We start from the raw sequence: 15,769 nt of genomic DNA on the forward strand, positions 1-15,769 counted from the left end.
TTAGACTAAAAGTAGCAAGCGAGGCGAGCAGGTAGTCTATTCCGGGAGTTAAAGGAGCAAAGTAGGAATTGCTGGTTTCAGTGGTGAAAGATACCGCGATCGAATACATATATCACACAGATTACATATGAACGTAACTAGAAATTAATATGAGTAGATAGGACATCCCGATAAATTATTCTCGTGTCTGCATTATTCAAATGCATCCTCATCCCGATTGGAAATTTATTCATTAGTGACACAGGAAACCTTACGCATCATTCCTCTCTGGTATCCGTTTGCCGAATTAAATTCTAATCAAGCAAGTTGCAATGTTAACATGAAATTCATTCACAGCCATTGTCGAATTAAATACCGAAGAACATCCATGCGACGATGAGAGGGAATGGAAAATAGAAGACAAGGAAAAGCGTGGTTGTAAATCTTTTTACTTTCCTCAAAGTTACTCGTCCATGATTTTGTATAGAAGCTACGTGAAATTTCAAAACATGGTGTATTAACGAAAGCGGTTTGGAAATTTAGCGAGACCGTAGCCAATTATGAACGAGATATGCACATGATCGCCAAAACATTGGTGCCTTCATCAGTCACGAACAAACATTGGTGGCAGCTGATTTGCTAATTGCTTCCATACATCTGAGGCTGGCTTTCGGAATCTGGGCACAGTCATACAGAACCGCTAATGTGGCCACAAATAGCCTAGATAAATTGACAATTCCGTGATTAATCAAATATGATTGGATCTTATGGGGAACTCGATTAGAACCGCAGATCGGCTTCTCGTCTCGGCCGATTATTGCAAATATCTATCGTGTTAAACAGACCACGTCTTCGTGCAAAGTTTCTTTACGATAGGGCGATGATCGTTTGACGCGTAAGACACCTGCTTGTTCGTTCGTATATACAGCCTTGATTACGTAGCGAATAAGATAATTTATTCATCGGTAGAGAGTTATAGTTTTTGTAATAACGAACATTGATCGTAATTTTTTACGAAAATTGCAATTATGTCTAAGAGGATAATAGAAATGAAAGCGAAACAAAGCGAGTAAGACATCAAGACATGGAATATCAAAAGAGATACAAGGAGGTAGCTATACGCCCAAACGTTACTCGCAAGACCTGTAATATCGCGTGTTTTATACGTCCACTAACGTTTTCGCGAGAGAGTATAATATTTTTCCCCCTTTTCGAAATACAAAACTCGCTGTACATACACGCTTGCTCCTATTTCTTAAGTTCGCACTCTGGTACATCTTCTACTTTGCCAAGGAAAACTCTCCGCTTGGCTCAAACAGCGCGATCGTTGAAATACAGCAACGATCGCTTCCGGCTGAGTACCTTGGCTAATACACTGCAAATTGAAATCACAGTCGATTTCTTCGGCAACGCGTCTCGCCGTTGCGGCCAATCTACGTTTGGTTAATTTTTCATTGTCAGGGATGTTTTTCCAGCTGCGTGTCTTGCAACGAAGATTTAAAAGGGCCGCTAATGTTACGGGAAAGAAGGTTACGACTGGAGGATAATTAGCCAACGAAAATAAGGAATAAAAAGATTCCCAGATAGGCCAGCTTTTCTCCGATACTTAAGCAAATGTGCCGTGTAACAGGTTCAAGCCGCAACATACCGGTAAGATAAATACTGTATGCTAAAGCGGCAACCCATTATGTCGTGCATAACGACGTTATACTTACACCGCCCTTTATTCGTTTTAAATCTCGTAGCGAAAATTTTGTGGAATAGTTCCTCGCTCTATTTCTCTTTTATTTCGCGTCATTGTAACATGCACGCTTCACGCGAGACGGTCCTTTAAAACGGTTTCCGAGTTTAAATGCAGTAATCGAATGCTAATTTCTGAGCCACGGGTATTTAGAGGCAATTTTCGAACGAAGTTCATCGAACGTATTGATTTTGACTAGGAAAGTGGGCGAGCTAACGCGTAAAAGACCACAAATTGCGATTATTTAATTCTTGTCGATGTTTGAATATGTCGAAGATAGAATATTTTCGTATTGACAACGCGTAGCTCTTTATACGCGTAACAAAGTCTCTTCTTAAATATGTAATTTTAGTTGCAGGACGTGTAATAAATCGAGGTTCTATCAATCGTAGGATTATCGTTAAATGTTTAAAACGCTGCAGGGCAAATAGGAAAGCTCCGAGAGGTTTTACTTTAATGGCTCATTACGATTATAAAAGGAAAGATATTAAAGTAACGAAGGCATTAAGCTAATGCAAATTGATTAAGAAAACTTCTTCGCTATCTCTAGATAGTATGTAGGAGATAGCAGGAGGAACGATAGATCTCGTAAAGAATATCTTAAGAAGCAACATGATACAGAGTAAACTTTAAAATTTCTAATAAAAGTAGAGCTTAAGAATTTTAAATCGAATTGTCAGAGGAGAACAGTTTTAAAGTTCTCGAATGGTAGAGCGAACTTTCACAATTTTCAAAATAACGAGACTGTCGAAGTTAAAAAGAAACAAATACAACTTTTGTTATATCAAGATGGGATTTTCTATGAGCGTTTGCTGCTCTTATGGCTATAACATATTTATTTGCTGCATTATCGTTGATGAAACAGCACAGTTTCCTGTTCACAAAGCACAATAAATCCTCTAGATCAGCCGGAATATAATTTTCAAGTTGAAAAGCAATAACAACAGGTGTCTGGAAAATGTTTCCTCCATCTAATCTCAGGATTTATCGCGAATATTTTCTTCCACGATGACGATGTAGCGACGCTTTCTACTCTACCACTACGACGCGTAGACGTTTTCTCGCAAGCGATAACTCCGACTAGCTATCTGTTCTCCACCATAAATACAACTTCCGATATGACCTCTTCTATTCCGGTGTCTGAGGCACGGGTTTGCCAGATAGTCTTACCGACGAATATTCTACGAAATACTCATTCCTCCCTTTCTTCATTTTTCTCTAACCCTTCAAATTCCCAGTCTCTATAACAGCACTACCAGCAATTACAGGTTTGATCATCGCTATGTTGTTACGCGTTACACGAATATACTCGTATTAACGATATATAATATGTCGCAACGTTGCAATTGTAGAGAATGAACACGTGTGTCACTCTTGACTAGATTAGCAGTCAGCTTCGGCAATATAGAGTTTCGAGATACGAGATAAATGATACTACGTGCATGTGTATGTTCATATACAGCCATAACTTGATTGTGATATTGGTACTGCATCGAACGTTCGTTATAAAGGTGGTGCAATCTACCGATGGCAGCAATTGTTTCACCGCTTATGACCATACGACAGAGGAAGTTGTTAACAACGATTTATCCGTGTCGGATGACCGATACGAAATAAAGAAAGGCACTGCCAAGGGCTACTGTTCGCGCAATAAAATTTCTCAACAAGATCTATTTTCTTAAATGAAACCATATGCTTCTTTGTCGCAGCGTGACACAAATATCAATATTGTTCGAACCAATAACGAAGTATGCGTATAATACTAAATCTACAGCAGCGATGGTAGTAATAATCGAGGCATGTTCGAATTAAGGGATCTTCGCAATGCGACGCCCGAGGAAAACCTATTTTTTCGGAAATTTAACAAAAAATATTTGTTTGTTCTATCGTCATTTTATAATAATATTTTTTCAGTAAGTGAAAATGTAAGTAAAAGTTCGTTGCGTAACTGAATTCTGGGTGGCACACTCGATATCAGAAACAAAAAATGATTATCGTGTGAGCTACATATTTGGGATAAGAAACAAATATTGAGACTTCGATATATATAAAATCGAATGTCCTGGCTCATCGATGCACAGTCTAAACTCCTAAGCCTGGGAACATGAAATTCGGGAAATATATTCCTCCCATGACGCAAGCACCCACTAAGAAGGGATTTTTTGAAATTCATCCCCTAAAGAGATGAAAAGGGGTGAAATGTGTTTTTACGGATTCTTCGATATCTCTTTGACCGGATGAGATTCCGATTTGGGTTTAGCTTAGAAACGTTACCCGTACAAATGCATAGAAACATAATTCAGGGTTTTACCCTGCTCAACCCCTGAAGGGGCGAATTTAGATTCGCACGTGAATTATAGAATCTTCCCTTTGGAGTTACAACGTTCCTTGTTGACGCGTAGGTGTCCTTTAAAAACTCTGTACGAGTGTTTCAGCGATTTTGAAAAATTTCATCCCTAAAGAGATAAAAAGGAATTAACAGAGAAACGGGGTATCTTTCGCTCGGTAGAGTACGTTTCTCCCGTGGTCCCCTAATACTTTTTTGAAAGCTAATCCATATCCGCATAAAGGTGAAGCCAAGAAACTAAAAAATAATAAATGGATAGATAAAATAGAAGAAAGAAGAAAGAAGTATGCGTTAATGAAAATACGGTAGATCCAGTGAAATCATTCAGGCAGAATAATTGGACAGAAAGTGATGAAACAGGGATAGAGAGCGTATTAGATCCTAGAGAAGTAACAGCAGGAATTGAAGGAGGAACGTAATCAAATAGAGACACGGTGTTTTAAACGAGGCGTGGAAACAACGCAAGTGTTCAAGCCGCGGCTGTTGAGAAATTTAATTAAATATTTACTTGGCTGGTCAGATCTCGACGGAACGCTTGCATACTTTATTCACTCTGCAGATTCAATTTCGTCTTTCGCCGGAAAATTAAAAACGAACGCTACAAAACTCTCGACAGTTTTATTTGCGAGAAAGGCTCGAAACGTTATTTGCTTGATGGTACGTGAGATCCGACCGAGTGTCAAGAATGGTTTCCTTCCCACTCCCTTCCATCTCTCCTCGTTTCTTTTTTTTTTTTTTTTTTTCGTTTTTCCTTCGTTCACATTTTCGAATTTCGAACGATACGGTTTACGTTGAAACACGAGGCAAGTCGACGGGCTTTTAAACTTCATCTTAAACTTGTTAATTACCGTGTCCCAGGTATCGATTTTCGCTCGAAATTCGATAGAACCGTACGCTAAGACTTTTTACAACTGCCTCGAGCCACGAAAGAACTCTTTAATTAAAAATACTTTTACCTTCGAACCAGAAACGAAAAGAAAATATTCCAAACTTGTCTTTTTGCTTTCTTTACCTTCTCTTTCGTGATCGTTCCTACGATCGCGTTTGCTCGAAAATTAGCCTCGATCTCGTGAACTCGCAATTTCCTTTCGTTGGAACACTTTCCTTCCACGAAACATGCAATAATCCACAATCGAAGTGTTTAATACGATGTAGCAAGGTGCAAGTCTATAAATCACATCGGTAAAATTATAAAATAATTCGATGATACGGTAACTGCGCTTACTATGAAACGCTGTAACATCGCGGCAAGTAACTAACCAAATCAATAATGTAAAATATTAGAAAGCGAAAAATTCGAATAAATTCTTAATAATATTAAGAGCAAAAGACAAGCGTGTTGGTATTTGAGCTTTGCTTATTTTTGATCGTTGAAAGGAAATTTTCTTTTTTTTTTTTTTTTTTTTAGTATAATTATTATTTTTTCGATGAAATACGCATGTATCCGATATGGAACACGTTGAGTGTACTTAACATGGAACATATCAATGACGCTGCTACTGACTATAATGATACAGAAGCGTATTTATTTTTATATTACAATAGCGAAAACTGGGTCCAATGCGTTTTCATTGGAATCACGAAGGATATGCTTTAGGTACGTACGTCATTCACGTATTCGACGAGTAGAAGACGAAGAAAACTGATATAACACGATATAAGTTAAAAAAAGAATGTTTGTTTGCACGTCTCTTTTATTTAAATATAATTTTTATAATTAAAATACAGTTTTTTGAGGTTTCTCTGCAAATTTCCTAGGTGTTCTATACTAGGCACCATTTTTTTAAGCCGCTTCATTTGACGTGCTTTTTTTACGTCTTTTACCACGATTTTAAGGCGCTTAAACTTTCGCATAATTAACTATTAACGTACGGGTATCTATTAATGTCGTCGTGTTTTAACGCTAATTTCATTGAAGGAAAAGCATGTTTCCCCTTTTGGAGAGCGTTCAAAGTGATTATTCAGATGTTCGATGTTAAATGCAATTACTATACGCATACATGTATAGAGTTTACAGTATATTTACCATAAACACGATCGTATCTGTGACTAGAAAAATTATTCGAACGTTCGACATTGCATTTGAGAAAGTTATTAGCCCGGAATACTGTCGAAGAATCTCTCGAAGTAATAATATAATTGTTTAAAGAACAACCGTTCGCAAGAAGTAAAATAATAATTATGTGTAATGTATTATGCATACCGTCGCAATTTATAAATCTACAGCGGAATTAATATTTATGGAATCACGCGAATGATTCCGCGCCGTAATATTATTGATTGCCTTGTTACAAGAATTAAGCACGTATAAATTAACGTGTCCGTAGTACATGTGTTCGTTTTACTAACATAGGATTAATCATTCATTGAGGATGACATAAATTATTCAACGGCGTGTATTACTTATATGACAAAATTCGACGCTTCTGAAACTAATTGCAAGTGCGACCGATACGTTAAGTACAATTTTACTGATAATACTTGTCCATATATTGAGTATCACTCGCGGTGACATAAATGCGACCATACTATGAATGATAAACATTAGCATTAATATGCGTAGTAATAATTTCGCCGTAAAGCTAATATTGATTCATACCACGCCGCAACTATTCACTATAAAATTTAACTGTCGGTTAGTTCCAGCAAACTTGACGCAAGTCGGGCCATGATTTATATAACGTGTAATTCAAATGCTTACGCGGCAAAATTCTCTGGCTGTAATTATAACGGAACTGGAATAATTAATTCTTGAGACGATAAAGAAAGAAATATGAGAGTTAAATATACATTTTCTCAACGTTTGATTCGTTTATTTCGTCGATATGTAGCTTTATATCGAAATTACGTAGACCATCTCGACTCATTCTTCGCGTTTAATTACAATTCGTGATTCTAATCGGAACAACTTGTTTCGCGGTTGAATGTTAACGTCGCAACTATAAGGTAGGCATTATAGCATTACAAGTATTTACCGAGCTTCAATTCAAGAAACTTGTTGGTTAAACGGTTTACCTGTAATCCAGCATCTCTTGGCTACAAAATTACATTTTGATTGAAACGCTTTGCGCTGAAAAGAAATTTCACCTTCGCCTTCCTTGCTCCCTTGCTCCGTTTCAGCGTATAATTATCTTCGCTTTCAAGCCACCAACTTCTTCTATTCGCTAAAATAATTCACGCTTCGCGACCGAACATTATTTTCATTCGTTACGTCGAACAAATATAAATGCCAACGACACGAACGTAGCGTTTGAGCGATTTATAAAATGGTAAAAGTTAAACGTTGAATCGTTAAATCGTAACGCTATACGCACCAATTGTATAATCGCAAGTTTTCAACATAATCTGCCTAAAATGGAACACCATCGGCCGCGTCGATCATTCTTCTTTATGAAGTTTTTCTGTTTCTAGTTGGAGAAAGTTGTGTGCCCGTTCTCGACAGTTCTGGTTAGATTGCTCTTTCGCTGAAAGTATCCTCGACTCGACTTTCGTGACGATTTTTCCAAGAGTCTCGCTGGCGCCCAAGTTTTTCCGATTTCGAATGTTTTTATCATCTGTAAACTCGGACCAGTGCAAACGCGGCAAGACTCTCTTTACGTCTCCAGATTTGATTGGATTACTGGAACTCAAACCGGGCTACGTGGTAAAGGCACAGGAAAATTGCACTCTTTGAACTTTTCACGTACGATACGTGTCCAAAAGTCCAACCTTTGCTACCACTGATGTAATTCGATACACCTTCGTCCGAAAAGTATTTTTTGGCCAAACTAATTTTATCAGAGTACGTTATTTATGTGCCTCGACTCGAATCCACGGAAAAACACAATTTTTTACAACGTATCCGCCGTTTATTTTTCTCGCAAATATCCTTGTACGTATAAACGTAACGTATAACGCAAGTTTATGCCAATTTCAATCACGCTGAATCGCCAAACCCGTGCGAAACGCTATTCCGCTACTTTCGATAATCGATAATCAATTACTCAATGAGACGAATATCGTAGCGAAAGAATATCGTAAACACGTTTCGCACACGTGTGACGTCCGCGTTCATTTTCTATTTGCTACGAACGATTTCCGTCTGCACTGGCTATGATGCTCGCAAAATTATGAGAATAGCTGCGTTTGTCCTTAAGTTTGCCAAGTTAAATTAACTCCTTACAGCCTAATATCGATTGTCGCTGGTTCTAACGGCGAACTGCTGTGGTACGCAACATGGGAGCGAAGTGTGATTTCACTGAAAATTGATGATGGTGTTGAGACTGTGCCACCTGGGTGTTAGCATCCGTCAAATAAATACTCTTTTCTACGAGAGACCTTTGTCAATCTCTGCTGCACGATCGACGAACGAAATACGTATCTACTTATCAAAATAAAATATACTTTCAATTGTATGTTACAAATAATTTGTCAAATATCGTCAGACTTATATTCTACGTAAACAGTGAACGTCGCAAGTTGCTACGTAAAAGTCTCCGTTGTAAATTGGGAAGCGTTTCATATGTCGCGAGTCTGTCGCAGATCGGTGTCTTTGTTGCCGGTATCGCGTAATTAATTTCGGCCGTGTTCGCGTAGATGCGTGAAATAAGCCAAATCCTCCGATGTTAACGACAGTCGTACGTATGGTAAGGATCGTGAGAAGGCGGTGTAAATACAGTAGTACGAGCATGACACGTAGTATATGGAAACCGCAACATACGTAGGAATGTGAACTTGGCACCAAAAGGAAACCAAGATTATGCACATCGGTGTAGAAGCATTAAAACGAAGCATAAACCGTGAGCCGACAGTCTGCACACGCCGATACACAGCCAACGTTACGTAAGCTTCGGTTACTTCGCTCAAATCCTAAGCACTTTCTCGCGATTTCCAGCCTTGATTAATGCCCGTGGAAGCGCAGTTTGTTCTCCGCCGTTTAGTCCTGCCGCCACCGTGTTCCAACCTTTACTTTACGGAGTTTCCCTTCTCAGCTACGTGCTCTTCTTACGGAGGAACGTTACTTCTGCCCCATGCTACGCCTTTTCCAGCAAGGAATTTTCTTCTACGCAATTGGCGCGAGGTGAGCTCGCATCTGTTATTCAACAGCATGCGTGCACAGTGTGCAGTGTACATCCAGGATGTACATTAAGAAGTTTATGCCGAGACTGCTTGGGAATACGCTAGATGGATTACGTAACGTATGCACGTTATTCTAACCAGGACTCCAGCTACTGTGTAATACTTCGATCGACCAACTGGCGATATGATCGACATAAATTATCGCGTCCTTCCATTTCCATTTATACGCTCTATTATTTCATTTAAATCGATTCAAGTTGCAACCAGCTTCTTACTTTACGTGTTTATTATTTATTTAGTTATATCTGATGTGTGCGTACGTACACCGTCAAAAGTGCGCCAAACATTTTATGTATAGCGGGTAATTTAATATTATCCGTGTGTCGCAAGGCAACATAATACTCACGTAGATCTCTTTCGTATGGCGGATTACTTTACCTGTTAAAATCTTGAACGCGCTTGCTCAAGAACTTGATATTTTCCAGGATAATAGTCCCGTGAGCCGCGAGGCCGTCATAAATCGCAAACGTTTTCAAGAAACTTTCTCGTAGATTTGACAAAGCATTAAGTAACTCTTCCCCTACTCCTTCGATTTCTATATATACTTCTCCGTATAATAAAATTCGACGACGTTTCTGATCGATTTTCGAACGAGAACGTACGTACGTTCTTTAATATTGTTTCTTCGCTTATTTCTACAAAATGCATACGTACATTCAATAACGGGAAAGCATTTCGAAAACATGTATCACAATTGTCAAAATTGTCTGGTAAATTTCCAGGGGAAAGTCGCAGCCTCGACACGTGTTGAAAATGTCGTGCACCTTCGTAAAATACTTGGGACGAGTCGGCAGGATGCAGTGTACTTCTGTGAAATTAAAGCGAGACAAGTGTGTTTTGCCGAGTTGTTGTGTTCCTGACGGATTCCATAAACTTTTTCATCCTTTGAAAAGAGACTTCAAGAGACATCCTATCCGAGGATTTCGAAATTTCCGTAGCCTTTCTAATTTAACGAGATCCTTTGTGCTGAACTGGTGCGCGAAAATACTTTAAAGCCTATGATCTTCCAGTAGCCGCAAATACGAACAATACCTAAAGCGAGTTAAATGAAAGAAAAATGCGTATCATCGTATAAAAAATACGTACAGTTTGTGATTATTCCTTTACAAGAAGAAAGAAAATATTCTCAGACGCAATATGTATCGTCATTTTTATTCGAAACCAATGATCGTTCACCTATCACGATAAATCATGAATATTTAGCTGACCTGTTAAATATTTATGTATATTGAATATTTATAGATAATATGAATCAAAATAATCAATAATAATACTTCGAAATCTTCCTTTATTATATGTATTTGCTTCGATCGTTCAAGATTCTTGATATCAGTCGTTAAATATCGACGTGCTTATACAAAAGCCGTTCTATTAAATTTTTATTAGCACTAGGCAATTGGTATTCGTCGAGTACCACAGAGTATCGTACGATATATTTCGTCAACAGTTACGACAAACGTGAACAGTATAGAGATTATTAATGTTGTACTTAATAAGAATAGCAAACAGTTGCTAATTTAGGATGATAGTTCGAATCTAATTGCTCTTTGAAAACTTTACAACCGAAACTTGATTGCAGCAATAACTTTTGCCGAATCGAACTGCGCTACTCTCTGATTCTGTTTATTCTGTCAGGGCAAGTTCCAGAAACTAACGCGGTGTCCCTAGACGGAGCCATGCAGTCTCTGCTCTGTCCTCTTTTATCCTTGCAACGCGTTTCTCAGAAAAAGAGAGTAAGTGGACTATTCTTGTCCTCGGAGATTGGTGCTCGACGGAATTCTGTAAGAGGTTGTTTTGCGACAAGACCCATGGCCCTGGCAAATGTCGATCGACGCTTTGGACAAGCCATAGGTACTCTACCTGCCTTGGTCCGTGCCCCGTTATTCCGACAATGCAACGTCTACAATCAGACGCGCGTCTAAACGTTGCACTCTCGACGCTCGACACGAACGTACGACGAATACGGTCTTGTTACGGTTGAAAACTTTTGCGAATTATTCGCGAGATTTACTTAGAATCGAACGAGGAAAACTGTCGGTCGTTAGACGCGGTAATAAATTATTCGACGTTTAAAAATTTTTCTATCTTTTTCGTCCTCCATTGGCTTCGATGTTAAATATTAATAGCGAAGTTACTACCGCGGTGATTCATTAGACGTTCGGCTATGTATTCGATATAGAGAAAAAAAAGGAAAGCCAGGATAAGCAACGAAAGATGAGGAATGGTGAACTCTCGAGACAAGCGAGCTTCCGTCAACAAATGAGATTAAATTCGATTCAGTCAACGTCGGGAGTAAAAGCTGACCGTTCTTGTTGCCAATACATTTGCAACGACAGAGACTCGTCGCCGCTCCGCAGCTGTGGCTTGTTACTTTTTTCCGTGGAATGCTGTGATGGTCGTTTTCACTGAAAAATGAGTGCTTCTTGCAACGCGCGGCCGTTCGTCGAATCGCCCACCGTAAATTAGGCCGAGTCGCCGCGGAACATTCCGAGAAAAAATATATTCGAGGAAAGGAAAGGCGAAATCGCAGAGGTGTTCGTCGAAGAAATGCCCTCCGGCTCCGGTTACATGCTGCAACGGATATTCGAATTTTCTGCCCGATACTTTGTACAAGCCTTTCCAATTTTCTGATAGTCATGCCGAAACTTGGTAAATTCGGTATGTGAACTCGATTCTCTTCCGCCGTGGATAAATTTCTTTGAAAAGTAGCGTTAAATTCTAGTTCAAGTTGATAGAACTTTATAAACATTGACGAACGCGTGTCGTCATCGAAGAAAATACAAATGTAAAAATTTGTATTGCGATATGTTCCTTTTATTTGAATTCCCCATATGTTTAATCGTCGATATCGTGTACTCGTATGTTCGCGTATTGATGTTTCGCACGATCGTACTTTTTATATACTTTTTATAAATGTCGAAATATTTATCAGTTGGTAAAAAAATATGGTGGTTGACGGATACGTTGACTAACATCGATGCGCGCGATCATCATCAGACGTTTAAATTAAATTGTCTCGTTGATACGTAATAATTAATGTATTATATCGGATACGCCCTTAATAATATGCAATAATGTTAATAACTCGATTAAAATTATTTGTATTCCATGATTTTCCAGAGTATATCGTGATAATTTTCAGTATCGGCAAACCACCTCTAGAGAGAACATAAATTAGCAAATTAAATTAAGGGGGTGTATAATCGTAGCAATTACACGAATAACGTCAGAAATGTTATTAAATCGCTTCATACGCTAATGGCAATTACATTGTTTACGTCGTTTGTATATTTTATACGCCACCTGTGAAGTTTCTAAATATCCTATAGTCCAGGCTACCTTCTTCAAGACGATCTTCGAATGCTATTGAGAAATTTGAAACGATCGTTGGTTACATGGCTAACGAAAGGATAACCACTGATAGCAGATCTTTCTCGTTTATTCAAATCAGCTTATCTATTTACGTTCCAAATACTCGGTAGCTTTTAACAATCCGAAGTTGATCGGTCAACTATGCAGGTCTAAATTCGATATTTTTAAAACAAGTCGATTCTAAGGATGAAATTAAAACACATCGATCGTCGCTAAAAGCCATTTTATTGTCTTAAAAGCAAACATCGTAGAAACTTTTAAAATAGTTTTAGTGTACCTGGATCTTAAGGTTTGAACCCCTCGAAGATAAAACTTACGCGTGGGTAAATAAATTGGTCGGATAATTTTGAAAAGTGTGTTTCATCGTTCTTTGACAGACCGCGAGGTTTGTCTGGCGTAATCCCGACGCGATTCTGCTACCGTCCAATAACGATACGACTAACCGTGCGTTTACGTTGCTGGTGATGGGGGAAATTTCCTCGACAATACGCAGCCACGTAACTTTCAATCGGAACTCGGAAAATTCGATTCGAAGCAACGCACACGTTCCAATATACATTCGGCAGCGTATTCGATTCCCCCTGGTCGGAGCGCACGATAACAACGCGTTCCTCCAACTATTTGGCCAAAAAGTTGGTCGAAGCATCGTAAAGTGGAACGCAGCCGTTCTCAAATTGATAACGTGCACGTGCACGTTGGTACGCGCCTCTCCAGTGTACACTGTACACTGTATACACCAGGCGGTACTCCTGCGAGCCTCTATATTTGTCATCCCCGAACAATTCAGTCGGCTTATCCCCTGGTAGCCGATTTTCTCGGCATTCTGCGCCATCCTGCCGCATTTAGCAGGCAAGAATATACGCGTGACAGAAATGCCATGGCGTTGCCCCGGGCCGTTACTCGTTGCAAGTATAAACCCAAAGACACACATAAATGCGAGGAACACGAGACGGTAGGAGAGAAGCAGACCCGATGAACAGCCGACGGAGTAGATCGAAAACAGAGTCGAGCGCTGTTTAATGAAACTCTTACATAAACTATCGTACGGGTAGAATGCCACGTTATACCGTGCGCGAGCTTTTCTTCCAGTTATTTATTAGTATTTCTCTTTGTCGTTTAACGCAGCGTCGTCGACGATGCGGTGTACTCGCGCGCGTGTTGAAAAATGAAAATGTGGAAAAAAAATGTGTACAGCGTCCTTTGTACTCTACCGATTCGGAGCCATTGTTGGAAATTTCGTAGGAAATCGATAACGATATTTGTTTCGATAAACGCGCGCAATTTCATTAAACAAGGTTGTTCGAAAGCCAACTCGTTACGCTCGAACCAGTTGCGTAAAATTCCTAGATCGAATCGACAATTTTCATTTGGTTCTTTGTAAACACTTTCGACGCGAGTAACGGTTGATAGATAGTGGTATATCTTGCTTCTATATTTGATCTCTTTGTTGTCGATGCTTCCAATTTTCTGATTGAACGTCGACCTCGGGAACAACGTGATTTCACAGTCCCGTTACAATCGGTTATTCGTAAATTCGGGCAACGTCGCTTTGCGGAAGTAGCTGATAAGCAAAAGAAATAATCGGACCGGTGAACACGCGCAGCTTGCCCATAGATTAATCAAAATGTGTCGTGACTGATTTAGTTCGCAAGGTAATTCCAGGCTTTTTGCTTGTTACAGGAGAACATCCAGCGGCGATGCAACACGGCAACTCGAGCAACAGCGGCGCGGCAACGAGGACGCTCGCGTTGCTCCTGTTGTTTCTGCACGCCGGTTCGTTCGCGAGGTGACTGGTCGATCACGAAGCCTTCCTCCAATAAGGACACGAGCAAACATCGCTTTTCCTTTACGTAATCGAACAGAGGCGAAAGACGAAGAAGAGAAAAAGGGAAACGAGCGAGACCGAGGAAAGAAGCGTCGTCGTCTTTACCAGCAGCAACCACCTTCAACCCTTTATATATCACCCTCGATCTTGCTTTTAACCGAACAGCGACGAGAAAGCAGCCAGACCAGCGACCATCAAAGAGACTCCTAACGAACGAAAGCTCCAGTGTATCGGGCATCTAGTGACCCAGTGGAACTGACTCCTCGTTGCTTCTGCTCTCCGTGGATGTATCGATCATTTTAGCTGGTGCAAATCGTTTCCATCTGGGGAATAGTAAATCTACGGTGTCTCCCAGACCGATCGCTCGGAAGTGGCCACTTTCCGTTTCTCTTTTGATATCCGTAGATGTTTCGAGTCGATCACGACGACGCGACGCGAGTGAAACAGTTTTTCAGTGGTGGTACTTTGTCCGAGAAGACGTTGAGTCAGTTCGTTTGTAACGCGGCGCGTACAAACTCGCGGACGTGATTCTCCTTTCATTTCGTGCAGCAGGAAGAGGGGGAAACGAGTCGAGCGAAATCTCGAGATGAGGACTCGACACATGTAAATGGCTATTTAGTATGATGCAGTTGGACTCGGTGCGATCCAAGGAACTCTTAGCGTCAGCGATAATCAAGGATCTGCGCGGCTCGTTCTCGTAATTAACGAGTACAACGAGTAACTGCCAAGTTGGATCACTGCCACGTTCTTTCGGTAACGTTCCTTGCTATTGCCGTGTTGCGAAACGAAACGAAACGAAATGAAACGCGCACGCCCTTTAAATCGTTCCGCATTAGCGAACGATGGCGAAGTTGTGCTTTAAAGAGTGCGACGAACAGCGTCGAGTTTGTCATTAGAACAAATGCAGAGAGCTCTGTACTCGAACGATACCCAGAGGAGACGAACTTTTGTTCCAGAACATGTTCGCGTACCGATCGATTCCAGTCTCGTTAGATTCGTAATACAAAGGACCTTGTCCGATGGAGAATATTCTCGACTCGTGGAACTTGGATTATTAAACCTTCAGAACGCACTGTTCGCGATAGGGTTCTTTCAGTCAAACACCTTATTATCTTTGGTCGCAACCATTCAGAAAAATGAAGCACGGAACACCGTGTTTTTTATTCGTAACAGGTTTAAAGTCTACGATTAAATATTTTTTTAATTAAACCGCACGTTTCATTTCATGGCGAGGGTGAAGTAAAATTAGGGGATGAACGCTCTAACTGCCTCTTTCTCTCTCTCTATCTCTCTCTTTCTCTCCCTCACACACACACACACTCACACACGATTAATCGCAACTGGCAATATTTCTCGATGGGACGTTTTTTTGCAAAAAACACGGTGA

At 40.0% G+C, this 15,769-nt stretch overlaps 1 protein-coding gene across 7 annotated transcripts in view; it reads left to right on the forward strand.

Moving 5' to 3' along the window:
- LOC139993740 (hemicentin-2) overlaps positions 1-15,449 on the forward strand; it is a 258,897-nt gene extending 243,448 nt beyond the window's left edge. For 6 of the 7 annotated variants that reach the window (XM_072015742.1, XM_072015746.1, XM_072015743.1 and 3 more), the window contains one exon: positions 14,238-15,449. In XM_072015742.1, coding sequence (XP_071871843.1) covers positions 14,238-14,592 — 355 coding nt within the window. In that variant the 3' untranslated portion in view covers positions 14,593-15,449. The remainder of the gene's footprint in view (positions 1-14,237) is intronic. The other variant, XM_072015748.1, reaches the window with a different exon arrangement.
- The last annotated feature ends 320 nt before the right edge of the window (positions 15,450-15,769 follow it).

Source organism: Bombus fervidus, chromosome 13, assembly GCF_041682495.2.
Source record: "Bombus fervidus isolate BK054 chromosome 13, iyBomFerv1, whole genome shotgun sequence".
NCBI classification, from domain to species: Eukaryota; Metazoa; Arthropoda; class Insecta; order Hymenoptera; family Apidae; genus Bombus; species Bombus fervidus.